General features: G+C 29.8%; 7 protein-coding genes across 7 annotated transcripts; 4 read left to right on the plus strand and 3 right to left on the minus strand.

The window, feature by feature from the left end:
- Positions 1-802: 802 nt before the first annotated feature.
- Positions 803-1,873, plus strand: TBLA0J01230 (elongation of very long chain fatty acids protein; the record flags this gene model as incomplete). Its single annotated transcript, XM_004182591.1, has 1 exon — positions 803-1,873. One exon carries the CDS (start codon positions 803-805, stop codon positions 1,871-1,873), a length of 1,071 nt encoding a protein of 356 aa, XP_004182639.1.
- Positions 1,874-2,641: 768 nt separating this feature from the next.
- Positions 2,642-3,844, minus strand: RRP43 (exosome non-catalytic core subunit RRP43; the record flags this gene model as incomplete). Its single annotated transcript, XM_004182592.1, has 1 exon — positions 2,642-3,844. One exon carries the CDS (start codon positions 3,842-3,844, stop codon positions 2,642-2,644), a length of 1,203 nt encoding a protein of 400 aa, XP_004182640.1.
- Positions 3,845-4,420: 576 nt separating this feature from the next.
- Positions 4,421-6,217, minus strand: TBLA0J01250 (zinc finger CCHC domain-containing protein; the record flags this gene model as incomplete). Its single annotated transcript, XM_004182593.1, has 1 exon — positions 4,421-6,217. One exon carries the CDS (start codon positions 6,215-6,217, stop codon positions 4,421-4,423), a length of 1,797 nt encoding a protein of 598 aa, XP_004182641.1.
- A 765-nt stretch (positions 6,218-6,982) lies between these two features.
- Positions 6,983-9,208, plus strand: THS1 (threonine--tRNA ligase THS1; the record flags this gene model as incomplete). Its single annotated transcript, XM_004182594.1, has 1 exon — positions 6,983-9,208. One exon carries the CDS (start codon positions 6,983-6,985, stop codon positions 9,206-9,208), a length of 2,226 nt encoding a protein of 741 aa, XP_004182642.1.
- A 453-nt stretch (positions 9,209-9,661) lies between these two features.
- GET2 (GET complex subunit GET2) lies at positions 9,662-10,558 on the plus strand (the record flags this gene model as incomplete). Its single annotated transcript, XM_004182595.1, has 1 exon — positions 9,662-10,558. The coding sequence occupies one exon, from the start codon at positions 9,662-9,664 to the stop codon at positions 10,556-10,558; it is 897 nt and encodes a 298-aa protein (XP_004182643.1).
- Positions 10,559-10,968: 410 nt separating this feature from the next.
- UTP7 (Utp7p) lies at positions 10,969-12,636 on the plus strand (the record flags this gene model as incomplete). The annotated part of the gene is made up of 1 exon (XM_004182596.1): positions 10,969-12,636. The coding sequence occupies one exon, from the start codon at positions 10,969-10,971 to the stop codon at positions 12,634-12,636; it is 1,668 nt and encodes a 555-aa protein (XP_004182644.1).
- Positions 12,637-12,878: 242 nt separating this feature from the next.
- SPO22 (Spo22p) lies at positions 12,879-15,964 on the minus strand (the record flags this gene model as incomplete). The annotated part of the gene is made up of 2 exons (XM_004182597.1): positions 12,879-15,805; positions 15,916-15,964. The coding sequence occupies 2 exons, from the start codon at positions 15,962-15,964 to the stop codon at positions 12,879-12,881; spliced, it is 2,976 nt and encodes a 991-aa protein (XP_004182645.1).
- Between the last annotated feature and the right edge of the window lie 171 nt (positions 15,965-16,135).

Here is a 16,135-nt window from a genome sequence, read left to right on the forward strand (position 1 = left end):
CTATCTAATTTTCTCATTATTAACCCAGTACAACATTTGTGTTTTTCAAGATGTTCTGTCTTTCTCCTATTCCTGTACCCTATAATCAAGAAAATGAAAAATTACATGATCCTCGCGCGGTCTTCTAGGGGCCCATGTAGGCAAATTTTGAAAATTTTTTTTCCAACTTTCTGGCAGTTTTTTTCTTAATGAAACTTTAATGGCGTTTTGTTTACCCAATTCCCATAAACCAGCTTTACAAAAAAATTTCTCTTATTTGGGATTATGTTTATCTTTACTATTTTGTTTGTTAAAATTTTATGAATTTTTTTTTTGTTTACTTTCTTGCTGTTGATATTTATCAGAATTTGTTTATTTGCAATTTTTCAATATGATATTTACTATTGGTTGATTTGGTTTTACGTCATTTCCACCTGAGAAACAGTAGATTGAAAATTATTTTTTTTTTCAATTGGTTATCAATACAACGCTGAATATCAGTTATTTTCAAATTCATTATATTATAATATATTAACGTTATAATTACATTATATTATAATTGTGGTTTAAATTCGAAATTTCTTAAGAACCATTCAGGATTTTCGAACACTACTGAAAGAAATTATTATAATATAATACATAATATCAGCACTTCGTCAAGGAATTCATCATTGAGTTACATCTTTTTTCTTTTTTTTGATTGAACTTTTGTTATTCACTTTTATTTATTATTATTTTTTTTATTCACTTCGCGTCTATTATAGATTCTTCTATTTTACAACTTACATATTATCAATTATTATAATTCTTATCACGTTAACCAATGGTTAATACTACTACTTTTAATGCCACACAGGTTGCTCCTGTTATTAAGGAAACCGTCAAACAAAGTTTTGTATTGAGGAATTATTATCCAACAATCGAACGTCCATTCTTTAACATCTCACTATGGGAAAACTTCGATTTTTTGGTAATTAAACTATCAAATGGTAGATTGGTTCCACATGAATTTGAATTTATACCTGGTAAACTACCTTTAAGTGAATTACCACAAGTTTCATTAGCTATTCTAAGTTATTATATTATCATATTTGGAGGTAGGTTTCTTCTGAGAAATACAAAACCATTAAAATTACATGGAATTTGTCAATTACATAATCTTATCCTAACAATAGGTTCATTCATCTTATTGGCCTTGATGACTGAACAATTGATTCCAATGATTGCTGTCAATGGTTTTTATTATGCTATTTGTAATATCGGTGCTTGGACTCAACCTATGGTAACCTTATATTACATGAACTATATCTTTAAATTTTACGAATTCATCGACACCGTCTTTTTAACTTTAAAACACAAAAATTTGACATTTTTACACACTTATCATCATGGTGCCACTGCGCTCTTATGTTACACTCAATTAGTTGGTACAACATCAATCTCTTGGGTTCCAATTACTTTGAATTTGGGTGTTCATTGTTTGATGTACTGGTACTATTTCTTAGCCTCAAGTGGTATTAGAGTATGGTGGAAAGAATGGGTTACAAGATTTCAAATTTTACAATTTATCTTAGATATCAGTTTCATTTATTTTGCTGTTTATCAAAAGATAATCCATATGTATTTACCATCTTTTCCACATTGTGGTGATTGTGTTGGTTCTACACCTGCCACTTTAGCTGGTTGTGCAATCATCTCCTCGTATTTATTTTTGTTTATTGGATTTTACATTGAAGTTTACAAACATAAAGGAACTAAGAAAAGTAGAGTTGTTAATCGTGTTCGTGGTGGTGTTGCTGCTAAAGTCAACAAGTATGTTAACGTTGACTTACAAAAAACACCAACTCCTTCTCCTTCCCACTCCCCAGAACCAATTGATAGAAAGAAAAAATGAGCTTAAATAGACGTTCAGTTTTTTTTTTCCAATGTATTTATTATTTTTATTGGCTTTTTACTCATAAAATCCATTCAAATATTATGATTGATCTATTCTAAAAAATGAAATTTTAAGCATAGCAAAAAACACACAAAAAAAAATACCATCTGCATTTCTCAATAGATCAATCATTATCCTGTAATCTTAAATAAAATATTAGACGAAAAAGAAAAGCTTTTAAGTTTAATGTTTTCCCAATTCAAAATTTTATCATTATCACAACTTTCCCTCTTATTCTGGACTTTCATCTTTATATCTTTCTTTTTTAATTGGTTTCATATTAATTTTTGTACCCTTAAGATGCTTCATTAATTATTTTATCAATAAGTTATTGCACTTCTTTAAATTAACTTCTACTTTTTTTTCTCATATTTAGTATCCTTTATGTGTTATAAATTTAATATTATCATGCACTTCCATTTATTTATTTTTTTGTTTTAACAATTTTTTCGAAGTCAGTTTGATATTTTTTTACTACTACTACAAGCACTCGTATATATATATAAATGTCACTATAGCACACTATTAGGATATTCTTATCACAATAGTTATTAATATCAAAAGTAATAAATGAAAAAAAACTATCATGTCAGTTTAAGGCTATGATCAGATCGATTTCTTATGTATTGAGAAAATTAAATGAAATAATTTACAGTAAATTTTTAATAAATGTATATATAAAAAAATTATATGCATTAACAGTTAACGTCAATATAATACGACTATTTAATTTTTGCTACTGCCAACAGCAGAAAGATCCTTAGATCTTAACTTAGATAACAATAAAGCTTTTTTAAGTATCTCCAGTGATATTTTGGCATCCCCACCAGATAGATTGACGTGTTTCAATGATTCAGAATCATTTCTAATAATACACATTGTAGATCGTATATTTTCTTCTTCCATTGAAGTATCTAAATCAGCTAAAAGAATAGCGTTTGGAGCTTCTACATTCTGTTTTATTTTTTCATCATCTTCATCATCATCCATTGATAGGACAGGATCCATACTTAATATACCAAAATTTGAAGAAAATCCAATTGCAGAATCATTAATATTTAATTTGATGGACTTTGTTGAATCACATAATAAATCATAAGTTTCTCTAATTGTAACACTTCTACCATGAGTTCTAATATTCATCTTTAGATTAACACCACGTTCATCAATAAAGGCTCTTGGTAATCTTGTTGATTGTAGAGCATATATCAAAGAATTCCAGCAATGGTCAAATGCTGGTCCAGTACAGCCTAATACAACAATTTTTGCGTATAAGATATAAGACCATCTTTTCTTTTCTGGAAATTGTACATTCTGTAAATCTGTTGAAGATAAGTTATTTTCATCTGGGTAGATAATTTTTAGTTCTTCTTTACCTTGTTCATTGACACAATTTATACGAACACCACACTTAATCCTTAAAGCTTCTTTGTTTATAATACCTGAGTGTAAAATATTTTCATATAATTTGTAGGATGTGGTCATGTCTTCTAAAGATGGGCCACGGAATTTTTGGCCTCGTTGAATCTCAACTTGAGGATAAACTGGTAAATACTTATATATTTGTTTCCTCTGACGCTCTTTCTCGATCGATTCTTCTTCTAAGGTGTGTAATAAATCATCTTCATCAGTTGTTTGATTTTCTTCGACGATTGAGCCAGTAATGGTGGTTAAAATAGTCGTATTTCCGCATTTTAAAACATTAGATCCCAAAATATTGTTTGTTGTAGTTGAAGAAAATTTTTCGTTATCTGAATATCTGGATACTAAATTGTTAACGCTATTAACACTTCTAAATTCCTCTGGCTTTCTTAAGTCTGGTCTTAAGCCTAGTGAAAGATGTTTTTGTAAGGATATATCAGGAGTGATATGAGCTTCTAGTTCATATGGGAAAGTAATTGGGATGATTTCCACAGTACCATCAGACATAGTTTTAAAATCAGCTTCTATAGAATAAAAATTATTTGTCGTATCAGTGTCCTCAGATAGTGTAAGGTAACGGAAAGAATATATATATGCTGTTGTGTATAATTTTTCCTGTAACTTTATTTTATTTTTATTGTACTTTTCAGAATTCCAGATTTTTTGAATCTTTTAAAAAGTCGATGAGCTCGTTCTTAATGATTTATTGCTCATTTAGGAAATTCTAAAAATAATAAATGGACATTTAGTATAAAGGATAAGCTTGTAAGAACTCCTTCATAGCATTGATGCATGTTATAAATTTAGCTACATTTACGTTAGAACGTTGATAAAAATTGTATCCAGAAAGGGTTTTTTTCAATTATTCATTAAAAATTGTATTAAAAAAAATGTGATAATAGATTTATTTATATATTATGAAGAATTATTTCTTTTATGTAAATATAAAAGAAAATGTAAGACAATAAGATGATAGTAGTGTATACCTTATAAATTAATATAATAAGAGATTAGGAATTATGATTAAGTTTTGCATAAACAAGAATATAAATAATCGAAGTAAATTTTACAATAATTAATTAACTAGTCAAGAGTTCCAGTTCTCGTGGGGGCGAGAACAAACTGAGAACCATTATCATTATTTTTATTATTATTTTTATTATCATTGTTATTATTATTATTATTATGGTTATTATGGTTATTGTTATTGTTATTGTTATTATTGCTATTGTTATTGTTGTTCATGGCGGCATTATTATTACTACTATAAATTGAATAATCGCGTTTTAAATTCAATTCTCTACCTTTTCTACTTACATATTTTCTTTTCTTGGGATTCTCTACCTTTTCTTTTTCTTGGCCAATTTCTTCATCATCATAATTTATTTCACTTTTACGCTTATTATAATTATATCCATCGCCAAAATTTTGGTTAAAATGATCTTCTGAATAGTTAGATGGGTTACTTCTATAATTTGATTGTTGTTGAATTGAAGAATAGGTAGGTTTAATATAATTATTACCGTTTGAATAAGAGTTGGGAACTGTATAATATAAATTTGAATTTTGTGATGGTATAGATCTATAATCATTGCCATAATGTAAGTTGCTATCATTGTTGTTATTCATAATTGGGGCCGCTGTTGTGTTGCCATTATAATACTGGTTAGCTTTATAAGAAGTCGTATTGTTTGTGTATGGAGCGTCCATGTAAGCTGTTTGATTTTGATAGGATTCATATGAGTGTTGATAATGATATGGACCCTTATTATTTAAATATAGATCGTTATTATTTAAATATGGATCGTTATTATTGAAATACATATCATTGTTATTCATATAAGCATTTGTATTGTTATTGGCAAAGTGTTGTTGAGATGGAGGAAAAGCTGGATTAGGATTGTATTGATTGGGAGGTGGGTAGAAATTTGTAAATTCAGGTTGAGTAGTATTATTTATTAGATAATTGTTTGGAGAGTACGGTAGGTTATTTGAAGTATTGTTAGTATAATTATCAAAATTATTCTTGTTAGGATAGCGATCATTGTTATAATAATAGTCCAAATTATGGTCCCCATGATTTTGATATGAGTATGCGTTTGAATTATTATAATTATCATAATAATAATCATCTTTTTTCTTAGACTCTAAATTTTGGAAATATTGCTTCTTTAAATCATCAGATAAATTCTTGCCTGTAAACGCACTACCATCATCTAATGGAACTTTCGAGGATCTTCTCTTAGGACAATCATCACCAAAATGGCCTTTGGAAGCACAATTGTAGCAAAAGATTAAATGCATTGGTAACACAAGTTTTTTCTTTTCTTTTGTCTTTGGATCATGTTTGTCATTCGAACGATTTAAAATATACGATCTCCAAATCGACGAGCATCTGTCTTCAGTATGTAACTTACTATTACAAGTCGAACAATTTTTATAGATAATTTTTTCAGGACAATGAGATCTATAATGTCCCATTTGGTTACAATTTGAACAGAACATTACTTTCTTGCAATGAGTAGAATAATGGTCATCAACTAGACCACAATAAGAGCAAATGATGTGGGGACAATTTTTTTTAAAATGTCCATATTCCTGGCAATTAGAACATTTCAAATTTTTTACATCTTTGTAATTTGTTGTGGAAATAAATTTAATGTCATCTGTCTTCTCATTAATGCCAAAATATCTGTGGTTCCCTCTCGACACACGTAGTTCATTAGGATCCTCTGTGACTTGATCAATAGAAGGAGCAATGATCTTGTGTTTATCGCTTAGCTCATTGTCATTAGTGTCATGACCATCTTTTAGCGAATCTTCTTGAGTAGTAAGAGTAGAATCATCTATAAAATGGAGTGTATCCGTGGCTTTAGTCATTTGAACAGCATCAGTTGGCATGTTATTTGCAAACTCTGTAGTCATTTTCGTTTGTATATATATATTTCTATTATTACTATTGATAACCTCTCTATAATCTATAAGTCACGTTAAACAATATTAGAGCAGAAATAGGTCGTATCTTTACGCAGGCCTTATCCTTGGTTTCTATCTTTTTTTTTCTTCTCTTTAAATTACAACAAGTTCTTGATGGAAATATACTTTGAGACTAGAAAATTTATTTTCTTTTTCTTTTCTTTTCTTTTCTTTTAAGAATAGATAACCTAAATATATGTATGTATGTGTATATATATATTGTTATTTTAAAACATGTGTATTTTAGTACTAATTACAAATTTCCATCGAATTTTCATTTCTTTTCATATGGTAGCGCCGCATATTATGGAGCGCACAAATTCCGCGGATATAAGGTGTCGTTTTCGGTGACTCTTTTCCAACTTTGTACACGTCGCCATTATTTGCAGACATTGAAAATTTCAGTAAAAATTTGTCAATAAAGCCTAGCGTGAAACTTTTTTTGCATCAGTTTGATTAATTCTAATTAGTTGTCAAGGTTTCTTGATTGTATACTCTAATTCCATCAAACGTGGAACGAAATGGTAAGTTTCCTTGGACACACTCATCCTAACTTGACTGTCTTTCTTTATAGTAAACAATTATATATATACACTATTGTAAAATTTGTCACAAGTTGTTAAGTTTAGAATTAGTGATTTCTACATAGAGCATTGATTCCAAACGAAAATGTCTGCTCCAGAATCCAGCGCTGCAGCTGCTGTTGCTGAAGGTGTTAAGAATATGAATGTTCAAGATAAGGCAAACAAATCAAATGCCAAGAAGGACAATAAGAAGAAAGGTGGTAAAAATGCCAACTTATATTTATCACCAGAACCAGAATTCATTGATGAAAGAATTCAATTATTTGAAAAATTATATTCTGAATACAATGAAAAAATTTCTAAATTGGAACATGTTCCAATTAAGATTGTCTTAAAAGATGGTTCCATCAAGGAAGGTATTGCTTATGAAACTACTCCTATGGACATTGCCAAGGGTATTGCAGTTTCTTTAGCTGACAGATTATGTATTGCCAAAGTCAATGGTAAATTATGGGATTTAGATAGACCTTTTGAAAGCTCAATTTCTAACGAAGAAATCAAATTGCAATTGCTTGATTTTGACGATGAAGAAGGTAAAAAAGTTTTCTGGCATTCATCTGCCCATGTTCTGGGTGAAGCTTGTGAATGTAACTTAGGTGCTCATATTTGTTTAGGTCCACCAACCGATGATGGTTTCTTTTACGAATTTGCTACAAGAGATTCTTTAAAGGAAAAAGATCCAAATGTTGAAGAAAGAACTGTCTCCCAAGCAGATTTCCCAAATTTGGAAGGTGTCGCCAAAGACTGCATCAAGCAAAAGCAAAAATTCGAAAGATTAGTTATGTCTAAAGAAGATTTATTAAAGATGTTCCATTACTCCAAGTATAAGACTTATTTAGTTCAAACAAAGATTCCAGATGGTGGTGAAACTACTGTCTATAGATGTGGTAAATTAATCGATTTATGTGTTGGCCCACATATTCCTCACACTGGCCGTATTAAGGCTTTCAAATTATTGAAGGCTTCTGCCTGTTATTTCTTAGGTGATTCCGATAATGATTCTTTACAAAGAGTCTATGGTGTTTCTTTCCCAGATAAGAAATTAATGGATGCTCACTTAAAATTCTTAGCTGAAGCTGCTGCTAGAGATCATAGAAGAATTGGTAAAGAACAAGAATTATTCTTATTTAATGAAATGTCTCCAGGTTCTTGTTTCTGGTTACCACATGGTACTAGAATTTATCAAACTTTAACTTCTTTGATGAGAACTGAATACCGTAAGAGAGGTTACGAAGAAGTCATCACTCCAAACATGTATAACTCTAAATTATGGGAAACCTCTGGTCACTGGGCTAATTACAAGGAAAACATGTTCAGCTTCGAAGTTGAAAAAGAAACTTATGGTTTGAAGCCAATGAACTGTCCAGGTCATTGTTTGATGTTTAAAGCTAGAGAACGTTCTTACAGAGAATTACCTTGGAGAGTCGCTGATTTCGGTGTTATTCACAGAAACGAATTTTCTGGTGCCTTGTCTGGTTTGACTCGTGTTAGAAGATTCCAACAAGATGATGCTCATATCTTCTGTAGACAAGACCAAATTGAAACTGAAATTGAAAACATTTTCGATTTCTTACAATACATTTATGGTGTATTTGGTTTCGAATTTAAGATGGAATTATCTACTAGACCAGAAAAATATGTTGGTGAATTGGAAACCTGGAATGCTGCTGAAACTAAGTTAGCTTCTGCTCTGAAATCTTGGGGTGGTAAATGGGAAATTAATGAAGGTGATGGTGCTTTCTATGGTCCAAAGATCGATATTATGATTTCTGATGCTTTAAGAAGATGGCATCAATGTGCTACTATCCAATTAGATTTCCAATTACCAAACAGATTTGAATTGGAATTCAAAGCTCAAGACAACAAGAGTGAAGAAGCCTATGAAAGACCAGTTATGATTCATCGTGCTATCTTAGGTTCTGTAGAAAGAATGACTGCTATCTTAACTGAACATTTTGCTGGTAAATGGCCATTCTGGTTATCTCCAAGACAAATTCTTGTCGTACCAGTCGGTGTTAAATATCAATCATATGCCCAAGAAATCCGTGATAAATTCCATAATGCAGGCTTTTACGCTGATGTCGATTTGACTGGTAACACTTTACAAAAGAAGGTTAGAAACGGTCAAATGTTGAAATATAATTTCATCTTCATTGTTGGTGAACAAGAAATGAATGAAAACTCGGTTAACATTAGAAACAGAGACATTATGGAACAACAAGGTAAGAACGCCACTGTGAATGTAGATGTTGTCTTGAAACAAATGAAAAACTTACTAGAAGAAAAAAGAAACGATAATGCTTTAATCTAGACGGCTAGAATATTTTAATCGTTTTTTCTTATTTTAATTTCTGGTATGCTTAACCCATTTTTTTCATTATGACTTCTTAATATATAATCTTAAAAAAATTAGCTCTTATATGTATTTAATTATATAGACTTGTTTTTTTACTAATATAAAAGCACTGTTTCGTGTTTCTTTTATCTCTTCTCTCCTTTTTAGTTAACATTTTGCGATGTAAATTTTATATATTATGAATGTTTTGGTTAAGATTACTATTTAATATATACTATTAGCTGTTATTTCACTGGATCATTTTTCAAAACATTTCGACCCGAAGAATGTCGCGAAATTAATAGTTCTAAGTAAATTAATAAAATGCAAAAAAAATAAGACAGAATGTTCTGAAATAAAAAGTTAAGAATTAAGATAGCTGCTAAAATATATAAAAAGCACTCATATAATCATTGCATTACATATAAGATGACTGAAATATCTGAAGCTGAAAAAAGAAGAATTTTGAGAGAAAGAAGACAAAAGAAATTTGCCTCGGGTGGAGCCAAATCCAGATTAGAAAAAATAACTGGCCAAGCCGGTAGCCTTATGACAACTGAATCTCCAATTGGTACAAATGTCAAAGAAGCTACTAGTGAATTGCATTCAGGCAATGGTGCATCAGCATCATTATCAAGAACAGCAGAAGTGGCCAAAGAAAAACCCGCCGTTATTGAAGATATATCAAACCCATCACAACAAGGCAAAGTAGATAATCCTAGCGTAGAAATCTTTAAGCAATTGGCTACTAATAATCCAGATAGTGTCAACTCTACTCCAGACCTATTTTCGCTTTTAGGGTCCATGTCTGGTGTTAGTGGCGTTCCAAACGAACCTGGCTTACCAGACTTATCAAATTTTCAAATGTCAACTTCTGTCGATCAAGATATCTTAAAGTATCATAATTATTTAGTTGACAGACTAAAGGTTTGGTCAATATTAATAAAATGGATTTTCTTTTTGCTTCCATTGGCCTATTTAATTACTAGGACTGAAGAATCATCCTCCATTATTCCAATTCCAGAAAGTTTGCAATTTATTACTTCTAAATCTAATTTTTTCACTGTTTTTATCACCTTTGAGATTGTTGCAACATCTATATATTATCAACAATTAATGAGTATTGAAAAAGCTAACAAAGTTGATACTCTACAAAATAATAGCATGATACTAAAGGTTTTATCATTCATCCCTGCAGATAAATTTCCAATTGCAAATATTAGGAGTTTGGTTGGTTTAGGTTTACAATATTGGGATGTCTTGTATATGTTCTTAGGTGATCTATGTTTCATGTTAGTCATTCTAGGTTTAGCATATATATTTTAAATATCGCCATCATTCATTGTCTTTTATATATACGAATATTTGATTCCAAATTTTTCACTCATTTTTGCAATTACTGTGTGTTTTATTATCTTTACTGAAGTCTGCTTCTATAGTCTATTCCATATTACTGGGAGTAAAAGTAACTATTCATACAATTAGCTTTAATTCATCATATTATTTACAATATTAGTCTTTTTAATATTTTTGGCATTATTACTTATTTATGTGTGTCACGTGTATAATGCTAAATTTGTTAAATTTTTCGTGATGGGCATCGCTAAATTCTTCAAAATTTTGGTTTACATAGTTATATATATTATATATAAATTAATCTTATAAAAGATTTAGAGATGGCAAGGTTATACTTTTAATTATAAATTTGAGATAAATTAAGTGTTTTACGTGACAATATGGTTTCTACAGAGGCTAAGAAGACCCAGGCTGGTAAAGCTTCCAGGCCTAGACCTAATCAAGGCAAATATGAGAGAAATTTTAACAAAAATGCTTCAAAAAAATATCGTAAGGCAAAGGATAAAAGGTTACGTGCTAACATGAAGAAGATGGATGAACAATATATTGATTCAGTCACTTCTGCAGCTTCAACAGAATATCTGTTGCCTGAATCAGCAGGTTATTTAGAAGCGGAAGGCGAAATGGAAAAGACTTTTAAAGTTAAACAATCTGAAATTAAAGATAGCGTTGATGAATCCACAGTAAATAAAGCTTTAGATTTATCGTTGAAAGAATTTGGTCCCTATTATATAAATTATTCTAAAAATGGTACTCATTTATTAATATCAGGACATAAAGGTCATGTTGCTTCTATGGATTGGAGAAAAGGTGCATTACGTGCCGAATTAAATTTAAATGAATCATGCTTTGCAGCCACCTATTTACAGAATGAACAATACTTTGCACTGGCACAAAAAAAATATGTTTTTATATACGATCATGAAGGTATTGAATTACATCGTTTGAAGCATCATATCGAAGCTAGGCATTTACAATTTTTGCCATATCATTACTTAATGGCCAGCGCTGGTGAAACTGGTTGGTTAAAGTATCAAGATGTGTCAACTGGTGAATTGGTATCAGAACTGAGAACTAAATTAGGACCAACTACGGCAATGACTCAGAATCCATGGAATGCTGTTATGCATCTAGGCCATAGTAACGGTACAGTTACTTTATGGTCACCTACAATGTCTGAGCCATTAGTAAAATTACTCTCTGCCAGAGGTCCAATTACAAGTATTGCAGTTGATAGAAGCGGTTATTATATGGCAACTACTGGTTCTGACAAATCATTAAAGATTTGGGATATCAGAAACTTTAAAGAGTTGCACACAACTAGGGCTTTACCTACTCCTGCTTCTAATGTAACTATTTCTGATACTGGTTTGTTGGCAGTTTCTAGAGGTCCTCACTTGACAATTTGGAAAGACTGTTTGAAATCTGATGAAAATGCTAAGCCTTGTTTTGGTTCTATGGGTGGTGATAAAACTAGAAATACACCATATATGTCTAATTTGTTAGCTGGTAACAAAATAGAAAATATGCAATTTGTGCCATTTGAAGATTTGTTAGGTATTGGTCATCAGGATGGGGTTACAAACTTGATTATTCCTGGTTCTGGTGAGGCTAATTTCGATGCTTTAGAAATTAATCCTTATGAATCTAGTAAACAAAGACAAGATCAAGAAGTTAGAACTTTACTAAACAAATTGCCTGCAGATTCTATTATGCTGGATCCAAACCAATTGGGTGTTGTAGATAAGCGTTCTTCTAGTGTCAGACTAACCGCAAAGGATTTGGCTCAAATAACGACAGATTCTTCAAATCAATCGAAAAATGAAAAAGATAGTCTAAATAGCAATGCAAGCAGTAAAGGTAAAACTGGTCTCCAGAATTTCTTACGTAAGAAGAATCAAAATGTTATTGATGAGAGAAAGCTCAGAATTCAAAAGCAACTTGAAAAAGAAAATGAGGATCTTAAGAGAAAGCAGCAACTCGAGCGTGGTGAGATCGTAGAAGAACCTAAAGATTTAATGGACGAAGCATTGAGTAGATTTAGCTGAAAAAAAATAGTACGTCAGGAAATGCTTGGTATATTATCTGGAAGATATATCATTCATTAAAGAATAATAGATTTTTATAATATTTTAAAATAATCGGCATGTAACATAGCATCTAATAAAACTTTTCATATTTATTCATTTAAAATTTATCTAAATTTAATATATTTTAATAACTAGATTTAAGATTTCAATTATCTTGGTAAATGCCATAAATATATATACTTTAAAGAAAAAACTAATTATTAATCATTGATTTTTGCAGAATCATTTAAGGATTTCCACAAGTCTTCAAAATGCTTACCCAAATTATCAGTCACAAGGTAAGCACAATCTTTAGCACTTAAGCACCAATCAGTACCCAATGACTTTTGTTCTTCAATTATAAAATTAATTCCTTTATTCCAACACAAAGTTACTATTACTTCGAGTTCTTCTGATATATAATTTATATCCTCAGCTGAAGAAGTTGTGTTATTTTTAATCCTTGTTTGTATACATCTTATAATATCAATAGGTATACTATAGTTATTTCTTATTGACCATTCCAGCAAAACTCTAAGCCAAAAGCAAAGAGTAACGCAATTTACCTCTGTATTGAAAACATTTTTTTGGAAAAGTTTTAACAAAATATCGCAGCCTAAGATTTCAGACTTGAAATTCTTTGAAAGCAATAGGGACTCAATGTACGAATAAATTTCAAAATTGCTTGATATTTCGTTGTGTTCTAATAGTGCGTTAATCTTCAACTTTTCCTTAAGATATATTAGAATTTCAATATTAACTTTTGTGGCGTCATTTATACACTCTTTTATCTGATTCTTCTCTAAGTCTGTATTTTCTTCAATAAATTCAGTTGAATTTTTCTTCTCTATAACATTTTGTAGTAAAAAATCAGATTTCTGGTATAAGGATTTCCAAGCAGCAATATTTTCCATATCTATTAGATCTTTTTCTATTACTATTTCTAAAATATCTGTCCTAGTCTTCCAAAACCAATAATGGAAGCTTTTAGGAAAAGAAAATTCATTTGTTGGAACTAAACTAAAAAATTTTTTGGATAGCTTAACAAAAGGTTGTGCACAAAGAGGTTCAGTTAATCCCTTAACGGAAATATTATACGATGTAGAAGAAAACCATTCGATATCACTTACAGAAACTGTCTCTAAAGTTGCATTGTTTTCGACATTAATTTTTGGTATTTTTTTAATTATACAGATTCTATTAGCAAATTCAAATCCTTTTTCTAAAAGACTTAAAATTGTTGATGAATACTTCTTCAAGAAATCTTTTAGATCTAATTCGTCATGTGTCTTCAATATAAGTTGTATCGAATACCGAATCACTGCCAGAGTAGGAATAGAATATTCAGATAGTTTTTTGTCATTTAATTGCTTATCATCTAAAATTTGAAACAATAAATTCACACCTTCTAGTAATAATTGAGAATTTGATTTAATTTCTACCACAGCTAGAAGCAAAATATCAATAGTTTTATCAAAATTGGAGTCTGCTATGAGTTTTAAATGTTTAAGAGTGTCATCAATATTTTTTTCCAAAAATGTTAATCTTAGCATATAAAATTGATTTAAAGGATTCATTTGCTCTTCGTTAGAGAACTCATTAAATAAATTATGTGCCATTTTATAGTCATTGCTTTTAATATATGCTGAAAGTAAAGCACGTTTTAATTTAATCTTATCATTATATTTTTCTGAAATGAGTGGAATTAAACATAATTTATAAAATTCAACAGATTCATTAAACATTTCTTCCTTCTCAAATTTCTTCCCTGCATTCCATAATAATGTTATTATGCTAGCAGCTATATGTTTAGAAAAGTTATGAACAATTAAACGTTTGATTAGTTCTGAAAATTTTATAATGCTTGATATTATTTCCTGAATTGTGAGAGTTTTGGATTGGACTGTTAAGTAATAACGAGAAAGAATAATTTTTTCTGCAATATCACTATTGGAATCAAAATCTACCTTATTATTTAATAAGTAATCTAGAATTATTACAGCATCACTTGTAGATAATTCAGCAAAATCACTTATACACCCTAAAATTGTGTCTAAATGAATGTAAATATCTACAGAGGTTATTAGTCCCATTAATATTTCTTTTATGTTTACTTCTTGATTTTGAGAAACCTTTTTTTTGCAAAGTTTAATAGCAAGCTGAAATGGCTCTGTATTTTTGGGATATTCATTCTGTAGCATATTTAAATAAAATTGACAATCCTCAATATTACTATCTAATTGCTCATAAAAATTAATAAATGAATCAGTTAGGAATAATAAGATATTATATCTTATGTTACTGTATTCTAGGTTACCTTTTAATCCTTTAACATCAAGAGATAGATATTCTAAAGCTTTTTTGAGAAAATAAATTATAAATTTTATGACTTCTAAATGGTCAGAATCTGTAAATTGCTGGGTGATATGTCCTGGTTTAGTACACTTTACTGATTTTAACTCTTTTAAATCAACTGTTGAATTGTATATTATTTGGCATAACTCTAATAACAATGGCGGATCCAACTTATCTATGTTATTTGGTATGTCGGTTTGTGATTCGTAGAGCTTCGCTGTTTCAAAGTTTCCATTTCTTATAGTTAATTGCATATTTAGAAGAAAATATTCGAATTTTAATTGTTTGAATTCTAAGGTTTCACCTTCTGTGAATGGAGTTTCAGAAGTATTAGAAAATGCGTTTTCAATAATTTGAAACCATTTTTCTAAAAGAAAAGTAGTTTCTTTTAATAGCTGTAACCAAGCGTCACTATTACTAAACTTCGTAATTTGTTTTAGAATTATAATATAGCACTTAAATACCCTTAATTTTTTTGTGATTCCTGTATCAATAGCCTCATGAATTGATAATAGGATTGTTGCGAATAAATCGCATCGAACGAATGTCTTTAAATTCTCTTGATTATTTTCAACTTTTAAAGCAATTGCAATTGAATTCCATAAGATTGAGGCATTGTTTTCAACCCTTAATATTAAATCTGAAGGAAAATTCACTATATTTGTTCTAAACGATTTATCATAATTTTCTGCAATCAAATATAGTGCGTCAATTTTATTATTAATCATAGTAAGGTCTGTTATTTCCAGTGGTTTTGAATTTGAAATACATTGATTAATCCATCTCGAAACCTCTTTTTAATATGTTTTTAAAAAATTAGTTTAATATTACTAATTGGTTATATAGGAAAAGTTAGTATATTAATTAAAAAAATGTATATTAATAAAGTTGTGACATACATACCACAGAATTCTTCCATGGTGGAAGTAAATTTTGAAATAATCTCTGACATATAATAAGTTGTACCTGTGTGTTATCTTTTTTATGTATCTTTTAGAAAAAATAGTTTATCTGAAGAAATATATTTCCCTATTTTTATAATTTTTGCAGATCATCCTTTTACCGCCCAATTAAAAAAGAAAGCCGTTACTTAATCTAAAAGGGAAATTTTTCCTGCTAGTGT

The sequence above is a fragment of the Henningerozyma blattae genome, chromosome 10 (genome assembly GCF_000315915.1).
Source record: "Henningerozyma blattae CBS 6284 chromosome 10, complete genome".
In the NCBI taxonomy this organism is placed as follows: Eukaryota; Fungi; Ascomycota; class Saccharomycetes; order Saccharomycetales; family Saccharomycetaceae; genus Henningerozyma; species Henningerozyma blattae.